This window comes from Cherax quadricarinatus, chromosome 27, assembly GCF_038502225.1.
Source record: "Cherax quadricarinatus isolate ZL_2023a chromosome 27, ASM3850222v1, whole genome shotgun sequence".
In the NCBI taxonomy this organism is placed as follows: Eukaryota; Metazoa; Arthropoda; class Malacostraca; order Decapoda; family Parastacidae; genus Cherax; species Cherax quadricarinatus.
Window position 1 is genome coordinate 30,758,295 of NC_091318.1, and position 25,049 is coordinate 30,783,343.

General features: G+C 39.8%; 1 protein-coding gene across 7 annotated transcripts in view; it reads left to right on the plus strand.

Moving 5' to 3' along the window:
- Mgat4a (alpha-1,3-mannosyl-glycoprotein 4-beta-N-acetylglucosaminyltransferase a) overlaps positions 1–25,049 on the plus strand; it is a 235,277-nt gene that overhangs the window by 136,775 nt on the left and 73,453 nt on the right. For 2 of the 7 annotated variants that reach the window (XM_070089210.1, XM_070089212.1), the window contains exon 9: positions 14,692–14,822. The exons of the other annotated variants lie outside the window; for them this stretch is intronic. In XM_070089210.1, coding sequence (XP_069945311.1) covers positions 14,692–14,822 — 131 coding nt within the window. The remainder of the gene's footprint in view (positions 1–14,691; positions 14,823–25,049) is intronic. 7 annotated transcript variants of the gene reach the window in all.

Sequence of the window (25,049 nt, forward strand, 5' to 3'; positions counted from 1 at the left end):
GTTCTTGGATGTTCTGGAGGACAAACAAAATGCAGATGTGATATACACAGACTTTGTGAAGATCTTCGACAAGTACGCTCATGGTGTAATACACAAAATGCATGATAAAGAAATAACAGGAAAAGTGGGTAGAGGGTTCTATAACTTCCTTACAAATAGAGCACAAAAAGTAATAGTAAACAGAGTAAAGTCATAGGCAGCTACTGTGAAAAGCTGTATTCGACATGGTACAGTACTTGCTCACATCCTTTTCCTCAACCTCATACCTGACATAGACAGAGACTTAAGCCACAGTACCATGTCCTCCTTTGCCTATGATACCCGAATTTGCACGACAGTGTCGTCTATCAAAGACACTGCAAATCTCCAAGCAGACATCAACCAAATCTTGAAATGAGACACAGAAAACAATATAAAATTCAGTGAGGACAAATTGCAATTGCTATGGAAAGCTCAAGGAAATAAAAACTGTATCAGATTATAAAAAATTCCAACCAGACAGTAAATCGAAAAACTAACATGAAGAACCTGGGAGTGATAATGTCAAAGAATCTCATTTTCAAAGATCACAACAATGTATCTACCACATCTTCCCAGAAAATGATAGGATGGTTAATGAGAACCTTCAAAACTAAGAGATGCCATGCCCATGGTGATTCTTTTCAAATTGTTTTCTCTAGGCTGGAATATTGCTGTGCACTAATGGCCTCTTTCAAGGCAGGCAAAATTGCAGACCTTGAGAATATACAGAGGACTTTCACAGCAAGTATAATACGATAACACACCTAAATTACTGGGAACGGTTGAAGTCCCTTGATTTGTACTCCCTGGAATGCAAGCAAGAAAGATGCATAATAATATACTCATTGAAAATCCTATAGGGACTAGTCCCAGATCTGCATGCAAAAATCACTCCCTGCAAAAGCAAAAGACTTGGCAGGAGATGCAACATCCCCCCAATGAAAAGCCGGGGCTCCAGTCTTGGGTGCCCCCGACACAGTGTCAGGGTGGGCCCCAGGACTCTTCAGCTGCCTCCCAACATACATAAGGAGGATTACCAATAGACCTCTGGCTGTCTTCAAGGAGCTGGAAAGGCACCTAAAGTTGGTATACTTCACCAGCCAGGTTGTAGTTTGTATGTTGGCTTACATGCAGCCAGCAGTAACAACCTGGTTGATCAGGCCTTGATCCACCATGAGGCCTGGTCATGGACTGGGCCACAGAGGTGTTGACCCCTGAAACCCCCCTCCAGGTATACTCCAGACACAGGGAATATCATAGAGATTTTTTGTTTGGTATTATTCTGGTAGTAGGTTGGTAGACAGCAACCACCCATGGAAGTACTACCGTCCTGCCAGATGACTGTGAAACAGAAACCTGTAACTGTTTGGCATGATGGTAGGATTGCTGGTGTCTTTTTCTCTCTCATAAACACGCTAGATAACAGGGATATCTTGCTACTCCTACTTACACTTTGGTCACACTTCACAGACATGCACATGCATATATATATATACATACATCTAGGTTTTTCTCCTTTTTCTAAATAGCTCTTGTTCTAATTTATTTCTTCTATTGTCCATGGGGAAGTGGAAAAGAATCTTTCCTCCGTAAGCTATGCGTGTCATATGAGGCAACTAAAATGCCGGGAGCGATGGGCTAGTAACTCCTTCTCCTGGAGACATTTACTAAAAAAGAGAAGAAGAAAAACTTTATAAAACTGGGATGCTTGAATGTGCATGGATGTAGTGCAGATGACAAGAAACAGATGATTGCTGATGTTATGAATGAAAAGAAGTTGGATGTCCTGGCCCTAAGCGAAACAAAGCTGAAGGGGGTAGGGGAGTTTCGGTGGGGGGAAATAAATGGGATTAAATCTGGAGTATCTGAGAGAGTTAGAGCCAAGGAAGGGGTAGCAGTAATGTTGAAGGATCAGTTATGGAAGGAGAAAAGAGAATATGAATGTGTAAATTCAAGGATTATGTGGATTAAAGTAAAGGTTGGATGCGAAAAGTGGGTCATAATAAGCGTGTATGCACCTGGAGAAGGGAGGAATGTAGAGGAGAGAGAGAGATTTTGGGAGATGTTAAGTGAATGTATAGGAACCTTTGAACCAAGTGAGAGAGTAATTGTGGTAGGGGACCTGAATGCTAAAGTAGGAGAAACTTTTAGAGAGGGTGTGGTAGGTAAGTTTGGGGTGCCAGGTGTAAATGATAATGGGAGCCCTTTGATTGAATTTTGTATAGAAAGGGGTTTAGTTATAGGTAATACATAAGTGCACCACTCACCCTTTTCCCCTCATCAATTCTGTGATTCACCTCATCTTTCATAGACCCATCCGCTGACACGTCCACTCCCAAATATCTGAATACATTCACCTCCTCCATTGGAGGGAGAGAGTATGGAGGAGGTGAATGTATTCAGATATTTGGGAGTGGACGTGTCAGCGGATGGGTCTATGAAAGATGAGGTGAATCATAGAATTGATGAGGGGAAAAGGGTGAGTGGTGCACTTAGGAGTTTGTGGAGACAAAGAACTTTGTCCTTGGAGGCAAAGAGGGGAATGTATGAGAGTATAGTTTTACCAACGCTCTTATATGGGTGTGAAGCATGGGTGATGAATGTTGCAGCGAGGAGAAGGCTGGAGGCAGTGGAGATGTCATGTCTGAGAGCAATGTGTGGTGTGAATATAATGCAGAGAATTCGTAGTTTGGAAGTTAGGAGGAGGTGCGGGATTACCAAAACTGTTGTCCAGAGGGCTGAGGAAGGGTTGTTGAGGTGGTTCGGACATGTGGAGAGAATGGAGCGAAACAGAATAACTTCAAGAGTGTATCAGTCTGTAGTGGAAGGAAGGCGGGGTAGGGGTCGGCCTAGGAAAGGTTGGAGGGAGGGGGTAAAGGAGGTTTTGTGTGCGAGGGGCTTGGACTTCCAGCAGGCATGCGTGAGCATGTTTGATAGGAGTGAATGGAGACAAATGGTTTTTAATACTTGACGTGCTGTTGGAGTGTGAGCAAAGTAACATTTATGAAGGGGTTCAGGGAAACCGGCAGGCCGGACTTGAGTCCTGGAGATGGGAAGTACAGTGCCTGCACTCTGAAGGAGGGGTGTTAATATTGCAGTTTAAAAACTGTAGTGTAAAGCACCCTTCTGGCAAGACAGTGATGGAGTGAATGATGGTGAAAGTTTTTCTTTTTCGGGCCACCCTGTCTTGGTGGGAATCGGCCAGTGTGATAATAAAAAAAATATTTTAAGAAAAAGAGGATAAATAAGTATACAAGATATGATGTAGGGCGAAATGACAGTAGTTTGTTGGATTATGTATTGGTAGATAAAAGACTGTTGAGTAGACTTCAGGATGTACATGCTTATAGAGGGGCCATAGATACATCAGATCACTTTTTAGTTGTAGCTACACTGAGAGTAAAAGGTAGATGGGATACAAGGAGAATAGAAGCATCAGGGAAGAGAGAGGTGAAGGTTTATAAACTAAAAGAGGAGTAAGTAAGTAAGTAAGTAAGTTTATTCAGGTATACACAAATACAGTTACATAGAATTATCATACATAGCAGCTTATGTGTAGAGAACCTAGGATAACCCAAAAAAGTCAGAGTGACTTATTTCCATTGGGGTCCTTTTACCTTATTATTATAATATAAAGGTTATAATATTTTCTTATTATTCTACAATGAAGATAACATCTTATTATCATTCTAAAAAGACTATCTACTACATGAGGGTCATTAAGACTATCTACAATACGAGGGTCATTACTATTAATAAGGTAAAATTTATACGTATGTTAGCTAAAAAATAGAAAATCATTCCCCTCCCTTTCTGTAGCTACATTCATCAGACACCTTTTGGCACTCTTCTTGAACTGGTTCATGCTATGACTGGCTTTGACATGTGCGGGTAGTCTGTTCCATTCCTTTATTGCTGTACAATAAAAGGTGTTTGACGCCTGGCCAATGACTGTGGGTACTACAAAGTTGTGCTCCCTCCCCCTAGTACTATGATTGCTTTGGTTCCCAACCTTGACAAAATTGACAGCAAGATATTCTGGAGGCAGTTAGGGTAAGATATAAACAGCTATTGGAGGATAGATGGGCTAATGAGAGCATAGGCAATGGGGTCGAAGAGGTATGGGGTAGTTTTAAAAATGTAGTGTTAGAATGTTGAGCAGAAGTTTGTGGTTACAAGAAAGTGGGTGCGGGAGGGAAGAGGAGCGATTGGTGGAATGATGATGTAAAGAGAGTAGTAAGGGAGAAAAAGTTAGCATATGAGAAGTTTTTACAAAGTAGAAGTGATGCAAGGAGGGAAGAGTATATGGAGAAAAAGAGAGAGGCTAAGAGAGTGGTGAAGCAATGTAAAAAGAGAGCAAATGAGAGAGTGGGTGAGATGTTATCAACAAATTTTGTTGAAAATAAGAAAGTTTTGGAGTGAGATTAACAAGTTAAGGAAGCCTAGAGAACAAATGGATTTGTCAGTTAAAAATAGGAGAGGAGAGTTATTAAATGGAGAGTTAGAGGTATTGGGAAGATGGAAGGAATATTTTGAGGAATTGTTAAATGTTGATGAAGATAGGGAAGCTGTGATTTCGTGTATAGGGCAAGGAGGAATAACATCTTGTAGGAGTGAGGAAGAGCCATTTGTGAGTGTGGGGGAAGTTTGTGAGGCAGTAAGTAAAATGAAATGGGGTAAAGCAGCCGGGATTGATGGGATAAAGATAGAAATGTTAAAAGCAGGTGGGGATATAGTTTTGGAGTGGTTGGTGCAATTATTTAATAAATGTATGGAAGAGGGTCAGGTACCTAGGGATTGGCAGAGAGCATGCATAGTTCTGACTTAAGAAATCGTAATGACACGATTGCAAATAAACCATACCCCCGGCCGGGATTGAACCCGCGGTCATAGAGTCTCAAAACTCCAGCCCGTCGCGCTAGCCACTAGACCAGCTAGCCACATAGTTCCTTTGTATAAAGGCAAAGGGGACAAAAGAGAGTGCAAAAATTATAGGGAGATAAGTCTGTTGAGTATACCTGGTAAAGTGTATGGTAGAGTTATTATTGAAAGAATTAAGAGTAAGACAGAGAATAGGATAGCAGATGAACAAGGAGGCTTTAGGAAAGGAAGGGGGTGTGTGGACCAGGTGTTTACAGTGAAACATATAATTGAACAGTATTTAGATAAGGCTAAAGAGGTTTTTGTGGCATTTATGCCTCTTCAAGGGGGGCTCCTTGGCGTGGTGAAGAGGCTCTTGGTCTGAGGAATTAGCCCTGTCGGTCTTCTTCCTCAGACCGAACCTAATTACCCCCCATTCTCCCCTCCCCTATCCCATCCTCCCCATCCTCCCCTTTTTCCATTCCTCCTCCTCCTCCCCACTCCTCCCTTTTGCCCTTCCTCTTTTTGTCCTTTGGGATTTCTCCCACAGGCACGCTAGTTCCTAGGTAGAGGAAAGGACACCGGGGTCGATCCCATTCCGTTGAGGTTTCTTGGCGGTGGCGTAGTTTGCCGTGGAATCTGGATTGCCTAGGGATGTCCCGATCCCTCTCCGGTATCCCGGAGTAGCTTTGGGTGTCTTTTGGGCGACGGGTGTATCCCTGGAAGCCACCTTTCGGATTCCGGGGGTGGTGGCTGAAGGAGGTATGCTTTGTGGCGGATATCCGGCCGCCCTCTCTTTTGTCCACCGAGGTAGCTCGGCAGATGTGAGGTTGCTATCCCAGATTGCTGGTTTACTGGCATGAAGGGTAGGGTATGGCACGGGTTCCATGCTGCATCTGCGCTACTAGCGGTGTCGAGTCCTCTTGGGCGCGGAGGGAGATTTCTGGCCCTTTCATTCCTCCTAGGAACTATCCCTCCCCGGTCCCCCCTTTTTTTTTCTTTTTTTTATTTTTATTTTCTTTTCTTCTTTCTTTTTTTTTCTTAAAAACAAAAAGAAAGAAGTAACCTAACCATGGCAGCCCTAGTCCATGAACCTGGTACCCCCGGGCCCCTTCTTGATACCGCACCCCGTTCTGACCCCGCCTCGTCTTTGGACCACTCTTCAGACATTCCTCATGCCTCTGTACCTATTGCCGGTGCTGTTTCCTCACCTGCTTCAGGTACTGAGGCCTCGACTGACTCCTTCGATTTACCAGACCTTCGCTCTCCTCTGACTATGCTTCCGGCCTCTCCCTCTACGGTGCGGCAATTTTCAAATCGCCGACCCGTTCCACGTCGGACCAACTCTGGTCCCACGCCTAAACGTCAACGACAATTACCTGCTGATGATACTTCTCCACCTTCACCTTCTCGTTCTTCTCAGAAAAGATCGACACGTCCTTCACTACCTTTCCACGCTCAGTTTCAGACTGAACAGTGGACTAAATTCTTCACTTTACGACCAACTTCCTCTACTGCCTATCTTTCTGACCATAGTATTGGCAAGGCACTCCTACGCCATGTTGGTAAAGATATTTCTTTTCATGCTCTTAAGAGCGGTACGCGCATCATTACCGTACAGAATGCTACCCAGGCTCGTGAGCTCTCTCGTCTTTCCCATATAGATACTGTTCCTGTCACCCTTGAAAAACATCATTCCCTCAATTCTTGTAGTGGTACCGTTATTCTGCCCCATACCATAGTTCAACAAAATTTCCAGACATGTGGCACCGACATTCTAGAACAGCTGGAACTCCAAGATCTCCCAATCCTCAAGGTAGACACTTACGTTCTTCCTGCCCGTGGGCGGAGACGATACCCTAGCAATGTGGCTCGTTTAACTTTTGACAGCCGAGAACTCCCATCCTCAGTTTATATAGCAGGACATCGGTTACAAGTTCGAAAGGTGATCCCTACACCACAACAGTGTAGAAATTGCTGGCGATTTGGCCATCCAGCGAAATATTGCAGATCTATCGCCGAATGCCCAGTCTGTGGTGCCGATGACCATTCTAATACGTCTTGCAATCGATCTCTCTCTTGCCTTAACTGTCATGAGGCTCACCCTTCGTACTCTCGCCGTTGTCAGGTCTATTTAAACGAGCGGGAAATCCGTTACCTCAAAGAGACAGAAGGTCTCCCTTATGCCATGGCAGTTTCTCATCTCCGCCTCCAAGGGAGACTCCCACGTGTTTCTTATTCCCGTGTTTCAAAACGTCCCCCCACTTCTGGTATCCCATCTTCTACACCCACCTCTGTGGTTACCTCTCCCATAATCACTCCTGTATCTAATCCTTTTGCTGTCCTCGGCTCAGACGTCCCTACTTCAACGCCTCAGTCTAATCTCGCTTCTTCGAGTTCTCTCTTACAAGCCTCAGTATCGACGAGACCTCGTACGACACCTCTTCCCAATCGTCCCTCTACTTCTCAAAAGTCAAAAAAAGGTCCGGTAACACCTCCTACCCATCTTCCACCTCCTCATTTTACCCTCCCTGTCTCTGTCCCTAGTTCTTCCCCTCTCACTGGCTCAGTTACAAGTGCAGAGGTTCACCCTCCTCCTCGTAATGTACCTTCCTCCCCTGTTCCCTCCCAAGTTTCTTCCTCTTCTGCTACCTCCCAGGTTCCTGTCTCTTCTGTCCCCTGCCACGCTTCTCCAGTTCCCTCCACCCTTTCGCCCCCCCCTACCTTGGTACAGTCCAATACAGTTCCAATCTTTACTCATCCTCCCCCTACCATTCCCAATATTGTCTCCCATACAACATCTCTGAATTCTGAAACACTTGAAGCAATCTCTGAATATATTGCAGAGACCAAACCATCAATGGACACTGATCCACCTTCCGCTCTTTCTCTCTCCTCTGCTCCATCTGCGCAACTCCTTTCTTCACAGCGCACCGTTCCTTCGCTGCTTGAACATTTTCCACTGCCTCCGCATGTGGACTTTTCTAACCCTCCTAGTCCGTAGGAACCCTTACCTGCGGATTTCAAGTATCTTTATCATTGCCATTCATGGCCTTTTTACAGTGGAATATACGTGGCCTCAGGGGTAATCGGGGTGAGCTTCAGATGTTACTCTCCCAGTTTGCCCCTGTTGGTGTTTGCTTACAGGAACCAAAATTACACTCTGCTGTTATTTCTCACATCTCAGGCTATAATTTATTGTATTCTTCAGATCCTTTTCCTGATGGGACCTTTAATGAAAGTGCCCTTCTTCTCCGCACTGATATTCCGTACCATCAGCTATTTGTTCATACTTCGCTGCATTACACAGCAGCCCGTATCCACTTACATAGGTGGTATACGCTCTGTTCTTTATATCTCTCTCCTTCTCGGGCATTATCTATTCCGGATTTTGCCTTCCTTGTTTCGTCATTACCGCCACCAATTCTGTTACTTGGTGATTTTAATGCCCACCATTTCCTCTGGGGAGGGTCTCACTGTGATTCCCGTGGAATTCAGTTAGAGGCTTTTCTTGCCACCCACCCCCTCCATGTTTTAAATACAGGTACTCACACCCATTTTGATCCTCGGACTCATACTCTCTCTTGCATCGATCTCTCAGTTTGCTCTTCCTCCGCCGCATTAGACTTTACTTGGTCTGTTCTCCCGGACTTACATGACAGTGATCATTTCCCAATCATTCTTACTTCCCCTTCATATTCGCCACCTCTTCGCACCCCACGCTGGCAATTTAATCGGGCAAATTGGAACCTTTACTCACACCTGACTGTTTTTAAAGAGGTTCCTTCTTCGTCCTCCATCGATGAGCTTTTACACCTCTTCTCATCCTCCGTTTTCATCGCAGCTTCTCATTCTATACCCCAAACTTCGAGCAGGCATTCTCAGAAATGCGTGCCTTGGTGGTCTCCTGCTTGTGCTCGTGCAGTACGTTTGAAACGCGCTGCATGGGGCAGGTACCGGTACAATAGAACCACAGAGCGACTCCTTGATTTTAAACAGAAGCGTGCGATCGCTCGCCGTGTCATCCGTGACGCTAAACGCACTTGCTGGCGAGATTATGTCTCCACCATCACCTCTGCTTCCTCTATGAGTGCAGTCTGGAAAAAAGTACGAAAACTGAGTGGTAAATATTCTCCTGACCCGGCTCCTGTTCTGCGGGTTGCCGGTGTTGATATAGCAAACCCACTAGATGTTGCCAATGAAATTGGCAATCATCTGGTCCGTATTTCTCAGGGACTCCATCTATGCCCCTCATTTCTTTCCTCAAAGTCTGCCAGAGAGTTAGCACCCTTGGACTTTTCTTCTCTCAGAGAAGAACAGTATAATGTGCCTTTTACACTTCAAGAACTGGAGGCAACACTCTCAGCTTGTCGATCATCGGCAGCTGGGCCCGACGACATTCATATTCGTATGCTACAACATTTACATCAGTCAGCCCTTGCAGTCCTATTACGCCTTTACAATCTTATTTGGTCACAAGGAGTTCTTCCACAGCTGTGGAAATCCGCCATTGTTCTCCCTTTCCGCAAACCAGGCACTACGGGACATGAAACCTCCCACTATCGTCCCATTGCTCTTACCAGTGCAGTTTGCAAAGTAATGGAACGTCTAGTAAATAGACGTTTAGTGTGGTATTTAGAGACACACAACAGTCTCTCCACTCGTCAATATGGCTTTCGTAAGGGACGTTCTACCATAGACCCCTTACTGCGCTTGGATACGTATGTTCGTAATGCCTTTGCGAATAACCACTCAGTTATTGCCATATTTTTTGATCTTGAGAAGGCATATGACACAACTTGGAGGTATAATATTTTAGCCCAAGCCCACTCCTTAGGCCTTCGAGGCAATCTACCATCCTTCCTTAAGAACTTTTTAACTGACAGGCATTTCCGTGTTCGGGTTAATAATGTGCTCTCCCCGGACTTTATCCAAGCTGAAGGTGTCCCCCAGGGATGTGTTCTGAGCACAACACTTTTTCTCCTTGCTATTAATGATTTGGCCTCTAGTCTTCCATCAAATATTTGGTCATCACTCTATGTTGATGACTTCGCTATTGCCTGTGCAGGCGCTGACTGTCACCTCCTTACAGTTTCTCTCCAGCATGCAGTCGACCGTGTTTCCAATTGGGCCACCACACATGGGTTTAAATTTTCCAGCACTAAAACCCACCAAATCACTTTCACTAGACGCTCTGTCATCTCTGATCATCCTTTGTACCTCTATGGCTCACGTATCCCTGAACGTGATACAGTCAAGTTTCTGGGCCTCCTCTTTGATCGTAGGTTATCCTGGAAACCTCACATTACCTCTCTGAAGGCAACTTGTCACAGCCGGCTGAACCTTCTTAAAACCCTTGCTCATCTTTCGTGGGGAGCTGATCGTCGAACCCTCCTTCACCTACATTCCACCCTTATTTTATCGAAACTTGATTATGGTGACCAGATCTATTCAGCGGCATCTCCTGCTACTCTCTCTAGCCTTAACCCCATTCATCACCAAGGATTACGTTTATGCCTTGGTGCTTTTCGCTCTTCCCCTGTCGAAAGCCTCTATGCAGAAGCGAACGTTCCATCCTTATCCGATCGCCGTGATGCCCATTGCCTGCGCTACTATGTACGCTCTCATGATCTCCGCAATCCTTCCATTTATAGAATGGTCACTGATATTAGTAGACATTCTTTATTTGTTCGCCGCCCCTGCTTACTCCGTCCCTTCTCTCTTCGCCTTCATTCGCTCTTGTCTTCTCTTCAACTACCACCTTTCTATGTACATGTAGCATCACACTTTTCCCTACCCCCCTGGGAAGTTCCAGCTGTTCGAGTCTGTTCTTTCTCCCTCCCTTGCTCGAAAGCCCAACTGTCTACGGTCGCTTCCCGCTCTCTTTTTCTTGACCACTTTCACTCTCATTCTCATGCCATTGCTGTGTACACAGATGGCTCTAAGTCTTCTGACGGCGTAGGATTCGCAGCAGTGTTTCCGGACAGCGTCGTACAAGGGCATTTACTATCTTCAGCTAGTATTTTTACTGCTGAATTATATGCCATCCTTACAGCACTTATCCGTATTGCATCTATGCCTGTGTCATCATTTGTGGTTGTCTCAGACTCCCTTAGTGCTTTACAGGCTATACAAAAATTTGATACACCTCACCCCTTAGTCCTCCGTATCCAACTTTGGCTACGCCGCATCTTTACTAAGCATAAAGATATTGTTTTTTGTTGGGTCCCTGGTCATGTTGACGTACAGGGCAATGAACAGGCAGACACTGCTGCGCGGTCAGCAGTACATGACCTACCAGTTTCTTATAGAGGTATTCCATGTACGGACTATTTTGCTGTAATATCTTCCCACCTTCACACCCGTTGGCAACAACGTTGGTCTACTATGCTCGGCAACAAACTTCAGTCTATTAAACCGAGTATAGGTTACTGGCCGTCTTCTTATCACCAGTGTCGAGGTTGGGAGACTACTCTCTCCCGTCTTCGCATTGGCCATACTCGTCTTACTCATGGATATCTCATGGAGAGGCGTCTTGCTCCTCTCTGTGAGAATTGCCAAGCTCCATTATCAGTCAGCCACATTCTGTTGGACTGCCCACTTTATCAACGAGCACGCAGAATTTACCTCTGTCGTCGTCTTCGCCCCGCTGCTCTCTCTTTACCTTCCCTTCTCGCTGATGGACCCACCTTTCATCCGGACTCTCTCATTGACTTTTTGACAACGACTGACTTACTCCACAAATTTTGATACGTTCAGCCCTTTCTACTTGTATCTCTTGCTACCCTCTACCCCCGTACTATCCCCTGCCCCGCTGTTTTCTGTAACCTGCTGATCATCCCCCCTCCCTTCTGCCATCCAATTCCCTTGCTTCCTTCCCTACCCTGCAGCGCTGTATAGCCCTTGTGGCTTAGCGCTTCTTTTTGATTATAATAATAATAATAATAATGTGGCATTTATGGATTTGGAAAAGGCATATGACAGGGTGGATAGGGGGGGCAATGTGGCAGATGTTGCAGGTGTATGGTGTAGGAGGTAGGTTACTGAAAGCAGTGAAGAGTTTTTACGAGGATAGTGAGGCTCAAGTTAGAGTATGTAGGAAAGAGGGGGATTATTTCCAAGTAAAAGTAGGCCTTAGACAAGGATGTGTGATGTCACCGTGGTTGTTTAATATATTTATAGATGGGGTTGTAAGAGAAGTAAATGTGAGGGGTCTTGGCAAGAGGCGTCGAGTTAAAAGATGAATCACACATAAAGTGGGAGTTGTCACAGTTGTTCTTTGCTGATGACACTGTGCTCTTGGGAGATTCTGAAGAGAAGTTGCAGAGATTGGTGGATGAATTTGGTAGGGTATGCAAAAGAAGAAAATTAAAAGTGAATACAGGAAAGAGTAAGGTTATAAGGATAACAAAAAGATTAGGTGATGAAAGATTAGATATCAAATTGGAGGGAGAGAGTGTGGAGGAGGTGAATGTATTCAGATATTTGGGAGTGGACATGTCAGTGGATGGGTCTATGAAAGATGAGGTGAATCATAGAATTGATGAGGGGAAAAGGGTGAGCGGTGCACTTAGGAGTCTGTGGAGACAAAGAACTTTGTCCTTGGAGGCAAAGAGGGGAATGTATGAGAGTATAGTTTTACCAATGCTCTTATATGGGTGTGAAGCATGGGTGATGAATGTTGCAGCGAGGAGAAGGCTGGAGGCAGTGGAGATGTCATGTCTGAATGCAATGTGTGATGTGAATATAATGCAGAGAATTCGTAGTTTGGAAGTTAGGAGGAGGTGCGGGATTACCAAAACTGTTGTCCAGAGGGCTGAGGATGGGTTGTTGAGGTGGTTCGAACATGTAGAGAGAATGGAGCGAAACAGAATGACTTCAAGAGTGTATCAGTCTGTAGTGGAAGGAAGGCGGGGTAGGGGTCGGCTTAGGAAAGGTTGGAGGGAGGGAGGGGGTAAAGGAGGTTTTGTGTGCGAGGGGCTTGGACTTCCAGCAGGCATGCGTGAGCGTGTTTGATAGGAGTGAATGGAGACAAATGGTTTTTAATACTTGACGTGCTGTTGGAGTGTGAGCAAAGTAACATTTATGAAGGGGTTCAGGGAAACCGGCAGGCCGGACTTGAGTCCTGGAGATGGGAAGTACAGTGCATGCACTCTGAAGGAGGGGTGTTAATGTTGCAGTTTAAAAACTGTAGTGTAAAGCACCCTTCTGGCAAGACAGTGATGGAGTGAATGATGGTGAAAGTTTTTCTTTTTCGGGCCACCCTGCCTTGGTGGGAATCGGCCAGTGTGTTAATAAAAATAATAATAATTATGCCTGTGAGTTCTATTGTATATATCAGGGCATGTTTAATATTAAAAGTGATTGTGCTGTGTATGTAGTAAGCACAGTAGCATGAGTGAATATTATGTATATTGAGTAAGTTAAACTTTGAAGAGTGGGTGAGTGTATTATCTTGCACTGGACTGGGTGATCATTCATATAGCCAACTTTTGTTGAGTTATTGGTTTTAGGTGATTTGCTGTAGTGGATCCCCAGGCACAAATACCATAGGTGAGGTAAGGATCGATTAGAGAGTACTATAATATAAGTAGTGTTGTTTGAGGTACATAGTAATGTATCTTAAGAGGATGCCAACTGATTTGGCAACTGAATGGCAACATAATTGGTTATACGCAAAAGTATGCAGTTTATAATAGATAGATAGCTCTTTCAGAAATGCATATTAGTTCAGTATTACTATTTTTATAATCATGTTCAGTATACAATAATTACAAATGGATCTTTTGCCTATTGTACCTGTGAATTAATTAATCATATGAATAAATACTTAAATGGCTTAAATTAAATTATGCAAACCTAGTCGGTACTGCATCTGAGTTACATATCACCTCCAAATATGATCCTCACATGCCAGACAGGACTCAGCTTAATGTCTTGCCTATTGGTAGTTTTAGTCTTCACAAAATACTTTGCATATTTTGAAGCACAAATGTTTGTATACTGTACCAGTGTTTATATTTTTTAATTAAGAGTAACATTTAGTTATTGAGCAAAGTAACATTTATGAAGGGATTCAGGGAAACTGGCAGGCTGGACTTGAGTCCTGGAGATGAGAAGTACAGTGCCTGCACTCTGAAGGAGGGGTGTTAATGTTGCAGTTTAAAAACTGTAGTGTAGAGCACCCTTCTGGCAAGACAGTGATGGAGTGAATGATGGTGAAAGTTTTTCTTTTTCGGGCCACCCTGCCTTGGTGGGAATCGGCCAGTGTGTTAATAATAAATAAAAATTTAGTTATTACAAAATTTGCAATTATTTAAGTGTCTATTTTTATGGCCATTTTAATTTATCAAATTACATTTCTGTGAACTTAAGATATTTGAGTGATTTTTGTGAATGATTGCAAATCTAAAAACTCATAGCAGTGGCATGAGAATAAGAGATAAGATATGTTATATGAATAACCAGAGAGGTGGTCTGCTTGATTTAGAACATTGGTAAAGTGATTCCTGATAATTTTTAATTGGAAAGAATAGGTGAATAAGTCTAATGACAGAGATATTTTTCTAAATTTTAATCATTAGAGAATAGCTCAAATTTGCAAAAGTTATACTACATGGTATGTCTCTATGTATGGCACAAACCTTAATGAAAAATACTGCATTTAAAATTTACACATAGATATTTAATAAATTTCAGTAAACAAAAATTAATACAGAAGATTGCTACAATGTATACTGAAGAGCATTTTAAGGAAAGTTTTTGAGTAATGTCACATTTTGCTTGTAGCTAAACAGAGTAACATTTCAGGGAAAACTTTCAAGACTATTGATCTCTCAGCACTGGTGACTTTCTTGCTAGTGTTCCACAATGACAAGCCTTGCGACTGGCTTCTTGATCACCTTGTTCAGAACAAAGTTTGCCGATTTGACCAGCCTTCGGTATGTCTAAGCCCTGATTCTGTTTTTTTTTTTTTTTTTTTACCTGGCTGGACTTAGCAAATGATGCACTCTACTTTTGAACTGGTGCAACATTTTTTAACAAGTGCTTCAAGATTAGTTTATCAGCAGTTCAGTGTTACCACAAGAGCTGGGACAAACCTTTGCCATGATCCTGTCTGAACTTACACTGGCACCAGTGTGGTGTGCAATGCACCTTACCCAGTTGTTACACTAGCTGCTTTACTCTTGAGGCTAACTTCTCAGCATTAGTGCACTACTCTTATAGTTTTGTAGTGAAATCTTACAGATTAGCAACTAAGATTGCACTTGTAGTAAAACCTCTTAATAATTTAACTAGTACAGGATATAGATATGCTAAACATTTTCTCTAACCAACTATAATGAAATTTAATTATGATAGATTTTTTCATTGAAAAGTCATTTGATACAATGCAGTAACTAAAAGTGCCCCAGTTCTAAGACTTGGTATTGTTAAGTGAAATGCATTCTACAGACAATGTGCAGTCTGCTTTACAAATTCAAGCTTTCTTTGATTATAATAATAATAATACAAATTCAAGAACTTCTTTATTTGCACTTTCAATTATCCAGTGTTTTAACTGACGGATAACCTGCAAACAGATGGTTATCCACAGGTTTCCTGGCAGTACCCATCTTTTTCAGACTTTGTGCACCATCCCTAGATTGAAAATTAACCCTAAGATTTCTCCCAAATGTCAGTATAACCAAGTTGGTCATATTCATTATTACAGAAATATGGTCTCTGAAGTACGGAATGATCCCAAATCTGAAACAGAATTTGTTATGTAGACTTACTTAATTTTGTAATTTTTTTTTTTTTTTTATAGCTTTGTGAGACCTCTAAAATGTAATCCACCGTGAATTTATAGGGACGACTGTAAGTTGAATTGCATTTTTTGTACTGTATAACATTACACTGTGTGCCAATTTATATAATTTAAGAATATGGTGAAATGTGTCTCGCTGAGATTTTTTTCTTCAGCAAGCAACCTTATCTTAGACTGAGGACCTCTTAAATATAACAAAATATTAATATGCCTATTTTTGCATTAAATAACAATTACAGTACTTTCATATTAATTTCAAGAGTTCATATTCCCCCTCAAAATTATATAGGGGTTTGTATGTAAAATTTTTTATTAATTCTGCTTAAAAAAAGCCTTGTTAAGTTTTTCTTATATTAGAATATGAATTTACAGCATTAAAGTAGTACAGTGGAACCTCGGTTTTCGTTTTTAATTCGTTCTAGAGAGTCTGACAAAAATCAAATTCAACGGAAACTAAAGCAATATTTCCCATAAGAAATAATGTAAATCAAATTATGTAATCCGTTCCAGACACCCAAAAATATTAACAAAAAATACATTTTATAGAGAATATAGTTTTACATACAGAAAACAATGAGAAATAAATATAAAGCACAAATTTTAATAGATAAATGAACATTTAAATCAGTTTTACCTTTATTGAAGACTCTCGTTGGCATATTCTTTACGAGATCTGTATGCAACTGCCTTGCCTTTTTGCAGATTATTGCCTCCACAACGCTATCTCCCGCTAACTGTTTTTCATTGATCCACACCAACAACAACTTCTCAACATCTTTGATTGTTTGCCATCACTACACCATCTACCACCATCACTAACACCCTCTACCCCAATCACTACCACCCTCAACCTTTGTAGAGGGTGGTAGTGATATTTCTCCACAAAACTTTGCAACTCATTCTAAGAGTTCTTTCTTGAATTCTTCATATGAATGAGCAGGGAAATGTTCACTCGACAAGAAACACAGCCAGACTGACTTAGAATGCATGCGTGGGATGCTTTGTGTGGGCGCAGGCATGCGGACATGTTCCGTACGGCGGACGAAAACCAAGGTGACAAACGAAAACTGGGACAATATTTTGATGAAAAAAGTCATCGAAAACTAAATACGATGAAAACCAGGGCAAACAAAAACCAAGGTTCCATTGTATGTTAAGGAAGTGATTCTCAAATTTCAATTAAATGCATAATACAAGTATACCAAATTAAAACACTGCAGATGAATAAATGACAGTACCATACTTAGAATTCACATCTAGCCCACAATGTCTCTGTGCAAGAGTAGTATTTAAGGAATTGTGCAGGTGCAGATTTGGCATCTGGATCTGGACACAGTTTACACACTGGTGATTTTGACCACTTTGAGACCTATTTTAAGCCAATTCCATTACTCAATTCAATCAATTTTTTAGTTATTTCATTAGTATATATTTTGTTCAGTCATTTGAACACAAGAAACTGACAACTCAACTATCAGAATTACCCTATAAAGTACACACAGGTTAGTAATTTGGCCAGTTTTACATAAAATTTAAAAAATTACAATTTAAAAAAGGCATCCAAAATAAACATTGTATGCATTCCAGCAACTAAAACAACATTTAATCACATTCCCAAGCCTCTCCTGTATTACACTTGCCCTCCATTTTGAATCCATCATCACACAAAAAATAAAAGTTTACCCAGTTTCATGTATAATAAAGTATAACCAAGATTGATTGGTCATGGTTAAGGCATCCCAATAATTGAAGCAGACCTATTAAAAACCCATAACACTGACCAGGTGGGGTAGGGCAACTTTACCCTTCCTCAGGAAAATTGTCAAAAATCTAATATTTGCACTATTTTGAGCCCTATTTCAAGTTACTTCTAGTCCTTAAGCTGACAAAAATAATCTCTACTTCAGTATTATGTCTTGTACTATCAATTGATGCTAAGAAACAACCAATAAAACCATCATAGAAAATACCTCGGCCACTATTTTAAACTAATCACAATGTCAAAGATTTGCTCTTCCCCATCAGGTACTGCATTGGGCAGGATTTTTTCTTTATACTGTGCACACTCGCTGCACATACTTAGTCTCATGTCCAGGCCAGAATTTACTGCTCACAGATAACAGAGTAATGCTAGGGCCAATAACATAGATCTATGCAAGAGACAGTGAAAGAGTTAATGATATCACTGCATATGACAGTGATACACTGATTATGATGGCATAACCTCAAAGATGATTTCAAAATCTTCACTTGCTTCATTTTAATGTGTCCATAAGAAAAATGTGGTAGGGCTGCTGAAGAATAAAAGTCACAATACCATATCTTGAACACTGTGCAATGAACTTGCAAATTAAGAATGGAAACTAGTCTAGGTTTTGGTTTGTCCTGAACTATTATTAAGTGACAAGTATGAGTAATTTGAAATTATCTTGTAAGTGACTTGATATTATCAACTGCTATTTGGTAATGGTCCAGGCTGAACAGAAATATTGCTTTGTTTCTATTTTAAATTTGTGTGTTAGCTATGAATTGGGCTGCAGATTTACTGCTTATATACTATACGACATAAATATATGCATGCCCTATAAGTGGAAGGTCAGTTACCTGTTCATTTTATTAGTTTTTTAATAAAGTATACTTTAAAATTAAGAAGGAAAGACAGTATAATTTTTTTTTTTTTGCAATAAACTTGGAAAATATTATATTTATGCCCCTCAAGGGAGATTCCTTGATACTGGCAAGGGGCTCTTGATCTGGGTAATTGAATCTGTGCTCCAGTTCTCTGAATTGAGCCTGAATAACTTCCATCCCCACCCCCACAGGCGCTGTATAATCCCTACGAGTTTATCGCTCCCCCATGATTATGATAATTATGTTTATGCTTGGATGACAAAAGAGTGATCACATAATATTTTGAACAATATCTATATACAATAATTCAGTTTCATAAAAGGAAAATGTTCATAACTTATGAAGATGAGGCTTGACATTATTCAATGAACTTAGTCCACATAAGACATCTTAAGAACTGGGGTATACTTGATCTTCTTCAATTATGAATGAGCTAAGCACTGACACATTTTAAATTATAGACAGTGGAATAAGGACTTACTAATGTGATGTTTGCTTTAATTAGATTATAACCTATGGTTTAGGGGGTTCTTTGGGTTACTGAGTACTTCACAATAACACTAGGTATATTTACATTTTCTGTAGCTCTGAAAAATACACTTTCACCTTTAGGCATAATTTTCAAGCATGTCTTTTTTTCTTGCATGATGTAAATTTTTTATGCCCTGCATTTGTAAATGAAGATTATTAGTACTTTGTAGTAAAACATATTATTTTGTTATTCTTTTAATGCCAATACTAAAACCAAATGTTATAGTTTTACACTTGGGGTTGAAGTCAGCAGCTATGGAAGCAGACTTTAAAAAAAAAAAAAAAAAAAAAATTTCTTTATATGCTTATGGCTGCACTGGATGTTTTGTATTTAATGGATAAAAAAAATTGTAAAGACTATATAAGACTTGTTTTGTTAGTTTTTATAATATTTGGAAAAGTCAGTTAATAATGGCCTTGATCATACAATGATCTCTTCAGCAATTTGAGCTGTATGACGGCGCATGACAGATCATTGGCGTTTAAGGGCTTGTATGCAAGTAGGGTTACCATTGGCCCTGTGGCAGGCCATAACAGCAGATTTACATTTTTCTACTTTATCCCCTCAGAGAGAAAAGTTCATGAAGAAATATTTTTACAGTGCAATATATAATGTATCTGTCTTTTTATTTAAAAATTTTTGGTTACTTGTGGGGAATTTTTTATGTTTGAGGCGTGCTCGCACAGTCCTCTGAAGCCATTTCAGATGTTTGTTAAAATTCCTGAAGTTACTAGTTAACTATTTGTAGAAGAATTCTGTAAACTGGTTTGATTGTGAAGAATGAAAGTGAGAATCCTGGAGCTAGAACGCTTCAGAACTATGTTAGGTAAAATGACACGTGCAACTAATGTGACATTTTGTTGTGACAATGTTTTGCTCTCCAGGAGCATTGTCGAGATGTTATCAGCCAGTAGTGTCTTGACAAAATTTTTCAAATTATAATGGCAAGCTAAAAGTTGTCCTGTAATATTTCCTTTACTTCCTGCTTTTTTTTATATACGAATTTTATTACTGAAGTTACCTCTAGAATTGATTGGGGATTGGCAGTTTGAAGGGATATGTTACATATCTTATTACATATGCTTCTGAACTGTTGTATCTGGGTGCCTCTGCAAAGACAGTGATTATGTATGAGTGAGGTGAAAGTGTTGAATGATGATGAAAGTATTTTCTTTTTGGGGATTTTTTCTTTTTGGGTCACCCTGCCTTGGTGGGAGATGGCCGACTTGTTAAAAAAAAAAAAAAAAAAAAAAGGTATAGAGAGCTTCAGTTATTATCAGTGAGGGAATCTTTTGAGCATGGAAATTCAGGATTTTGCTACATTGAATGTTATTTAGTTTACTTACTGTTTCAGTGATTGGGATGGGAGGTTCATTTGGTTTAGTTGATATAATTTCTTGGGTTTTAATGAATTTACTTAAATCTACTATTAGTATGCATTTTCCACACATTTTCTTTCTTTCATTAACTCTTTGACTGTTTTGGTTGTATATATACGTCTTACGAGCCACTGTTTTTTACATATATATACTCATAAATTCTAGCGGCTTCAAATCAAACAGGAGAAAGCTGGTAGGCCCACATGAGAGAGAATGGGTCTGTGTGGTCAGTGTACACCATATAAAAAAAAATCCTGCAGCACGCAGTGCATAATGAGAAAAAAAAGACTCCGACCGTTTTTTTTTTAACTAAAATGCCGACTTTGTGGTCTGTTTTCATATAATATTTATTGTTGTATTCTCATTTTCTTGCTCTCATTTGATAGAATGGAAAACATATTATAGAAATAGAGGTGATGTTGATTGGTTTTACTAAGAAAAGAACCTTGAAATGGAGCTCAAAGTAGGGGAAATGTTTGATTTTTGCTGATGTTCAAAAGTAAACAAATGATATCATTTTCCAATAAATGTCCAAGTAGCCATTCTGATATGCAGTCATAAATGGGTTGACATTATTTATACAATTATTATAATATTGCAGTAGTCTGCATAACAGTAAATCTTCTATTTTTTGTTTGAATAAAAATTCAAAATGGAAAGCAAGAGTAATGTCAGAGGGGCCTGGAGATGTGACTGATGAACAAAGAAAGTGTTATTTTAGAGCCAGGAATGTCTGCATTGTTCATTCTGGACCCTGTTTTGAAGTTGTCATATTTTTTAATTTTCGTGAAATTGGCCAAATTGCAAATTTCTGACCACATTATTAGGTAGTTGAAATCGGTAAATGGGCAGTTTCTTGTACTCAATCGATAGAAAAAAAATGGAGTTCTAAAGAAATAGCTATGAGTTTGGTCGACTGGAACAATGGAATTAGCCAAAAATAGGGCTCAAAGTGGGCGAAATCGCAGATTCCTAAATATCGCCGAGGTCGCTAACTTCGCGAGAGCGTAATTCCGTCAGTTTTCCACCAAATTTCGTTCTTTTGGTGTCATTACAATCGGGAAAATATTCTCTATAATTTCATTAGATTTTTTTTTTTTTTTTTGAAATTTTTCGGCACCAGGAGACACCTCAGGATTTGGGGTTGCGACAGTCAAGGGGTTAAATATGTTAACATTACACATACAATTTGTACATCTTTATTTGATTGATTAGTGATGATGTACTGTATATTGTTTTGCTTGTTCTTTGGGTATTAAGTTCAATCTATATGTTTTTTATTGTTAATATTTGCCAGTTGCCATTGGTTAGCATGAGCTGTTTAACCCTTTGACTGTCGCAAGCCCCTTTCTGAAACTGTCATTCTATGTCGAAAAATTTAAAAAAACAAAAAAAATATTTTTTCTTATTAAATGATAGAGAATGTTTCCCCATGGTAATGAGACCAAAAGTACGAAATTTGGTCAAAAACTCACAGAATTACGCTCCCGCGAAGTTAGCGGTCTCAGCGACATGTACGCATAGGCAATTTCGCCGACTTTGAGCCCTGTTTTTGGTCAATTCTGTTGTTCCAGTTTGCCAAACTCATAGCTATATCTTTAGAACTCAATTTTTTCTATCAAATGAGTACAGGAAATTGCCTATTTACCGATTTGAACTACCCAATACAGTGGTCAGAAATTGGCAATTTGGCCAATTTCACACAAAATAAAAAAGATGCCAATTTGAAAATAGGGTCAGAATAAACAATGTAGACATTCTTGGCACTAAAATAACATATCCTCTGTTCATTAGTTATGTCTGTAGGCCCCTCTTATATTACTATTGCTTCCTATTTTGATTTTTTATTCATTTATTCATTTATTTATTTATTTAATAATTTGAACATACATACAGAGGTACAAAAAATACATGTAAGAGCAGCATGCCAAAGCCACTTGTATACATAGCATTACGGGCAGGCTTAATATTAACTTAAGATTAACTAAGCAATGATGTAATCAGTGATAAAACATTATTGTAAACAGATAACAATAAAGCACAAATGAGTATTACAAAGACAGGTCATATGGTTGCATGCATTGCTGTATATTCAGTAGAATGGAGTATTCTGTTAGGTAGTGTATTTAAAAAATAACAAAGTTAGATTGGGTCTTAGGTTTAACATTTATGTGATATAATTGTGAGAAACATTTAAGATATACAATTTATAAGGTTCAGTTATTCAGTATTTATTTGGTTTTGGGTGAGTAAGTGATCTTTGAGAAGAGACTTGAATTTATAAACAGGTAGTGTTTCTTTTATATTTACAGGTAATGAATTCCAGATTTTAGGGCCTTTCTTGTGCATTGAGTTTTTGCATAGCGTGAGATGAACACGAGGAACATCAAAGAGTGATCTGTGCCTTGTGTTACGGTCATGTGTTCTGTTGAGGTTGGCAAGGAGATGTTTGAGGGGAGGGTTAATATCAGAGTTAAGTGTTCTATGTATGTAATAGGTGCAATAATAAGTATGGATGTTTTGTATGGTGAGTAGGTTTAGTGTTTTGAATATTGGAGTGTGCTGCCTGTAGTGGGAGTTTGTTATTCTGACTGCAGCCTTTTGTTGGGTAATTAGTGGTCTGAGATGGTTAATTGTTGTTGATCCCCATACAAAAAATACAAAATTTACTGTTATGCAGACTACTGCATTATTGTAAAAATGGTATAAATAATATCAATGCACTAGTGAAAGAATATTAGACTCCCCAGTTAATGTGTATTGGACGTGTGGTGTGATTTACTTACTCCTGAACATTGGTAAAAATTGAACATTTCCGCTACTTTGAGCTCAATTTCAAGGTCGTTTTCTTCATGAAACAAATCAAAATCATCTCTGTTTCTGTAATATATTTTCCATTTTATCACGTGAGACCATGAAAATGAGAACACAACGATAAATACTATAGGAAAATACGTATTTATACATTACATATTACGTAGTACACAGTCAAATGGACGTGTATTAAGCAGGCAGTTGGACATGTATTAAATGGGCAGTTGGACATGTATTAGACCATTTAGATGATCAACCGGGAGTGACTCAGTGTGTTGCCGTGAGCCTGGGTGTGTTACTATGAGCCTGTGTGTTTTGCTGTTATGTAGGCTGCTGAATTAATGTGAAGATAAATTATTAGTTACACTAGTCGCTTAGGTGGATGTGTAATACATGTCCAATTGGCAATTTAACCCTTTCAGGATTTCTGACATACTAGTATGGCTTACGCACCAAGGTTATTGACGTACTAGTACGCGTAAATTCTAGTGCCTTCAAATCTAGCAAGAGAAAGCTGGTAGGCCTACATACGAAAGAATGGGTCTATGTGGTCAGTGTACACAGTATAAAAAAATCCTGCAGCACACAGTGCATAATGAGAAAAAAAAAAACTCCGACCATGTTTTTGGGTTTAACCCTTAAACGGTCCAAACAGATCGACGTTCAAATTCATAGGGCTACAAAAGTAGATCTACTTTTTTTTACATATTTTCAAATATAACAAAAAAAAAATGTAGATAAAAGTTTTTTTACACATTTTCACATGTAAAACGAAAAAAAAAGATCTACATTTTTTTACATACTTTCAGATGTTGAAAAAACGTATATATACGTTTGGACCATTTAAGGGCTAAAACAGCGAATTTGCAGTGTATTTCCATGTGGTATTTATGCTTGCATTCTAGTTTTCCTGGTCTCATTTTATAGAATGGAAGACATATTACAGAAATTGAGATGATTTTGATTGGTTTCACAATGAAAAGTACCTTGAAATTGAGCTCAAAGTAGCAGAAATGTTCAATTTCTGCCAAAGTTCAGAAGTAAACAAATCATGCCACGTGTCCAATACACGTCAACTGGTGAGTTTAATATTCGTTCACAAGTGCGCTGATATTATTTATACCATTTCTATACTAATGGAGTAGTCTGCATAACAGTAAATCTTCTATTTTTTGTGAGAATAAGAATTCAAAGTGGAAAACAAAAGAAATGTAAGAGGAGCCTGGGGACGTGACTAATTAACAGAGGAAATGTTATTTTAGTGCCAGGAATGTGTCTTGTTTATTCTGGACCCTATTTGGAAAGTGGCATCTTTTGAAATTTGTGTGAAATTGGCAAAATTGCTAAGTTTTGACCACCTTATTGGATAGTTGAAATTGGTAAATGGGTGGTTTCTTGTACTCATTCGATAGAAAAAATGGAGTTCTAGCGAAATAGTTATGATTTTTGTCAACTAGTACACTGGAATTGGCCGAAAATAGGGCTCAAAGTGGGTGAAATCGCCGATGCAATAACATCGTCGAGACCACTAACTTCGTGGGAGCATAATTCTTTAACTTTTTCCATCAAATTTCATACTTAGGGTGTCATTGTGATTGGGAAAAGATTCTCTATCTTTTCATAAGAAAAAATAATTTTTTTTTTCCAAAATTTTCCACCCTGAGAACACGTTTGGGAGAGGGCATCTCGACCCTGAAAGGATTAATAGTATGTCCCCCTCTGACTGTCATCTGACCGTCTGTTACGTGTTCATCCAAAACACTGACATTATATATACATTTATGGAGCATTATCCCCACAATACATCTTACATTATATACAAATTAATTTCACATTAATTGAGTAGCCTGCATATCAGTTGTCATGAGCCAGGGTGAGTTGTCAGTGATTCAGTCTGTTTACAGAATTTGTGTGTGCTCCCTGTTTTCTGGCAATTTTCCCAAGTTTCAAATTAACCTGTATAAGCTAAGGACGAAAATAATTTAAGGTACGTAATATGTGT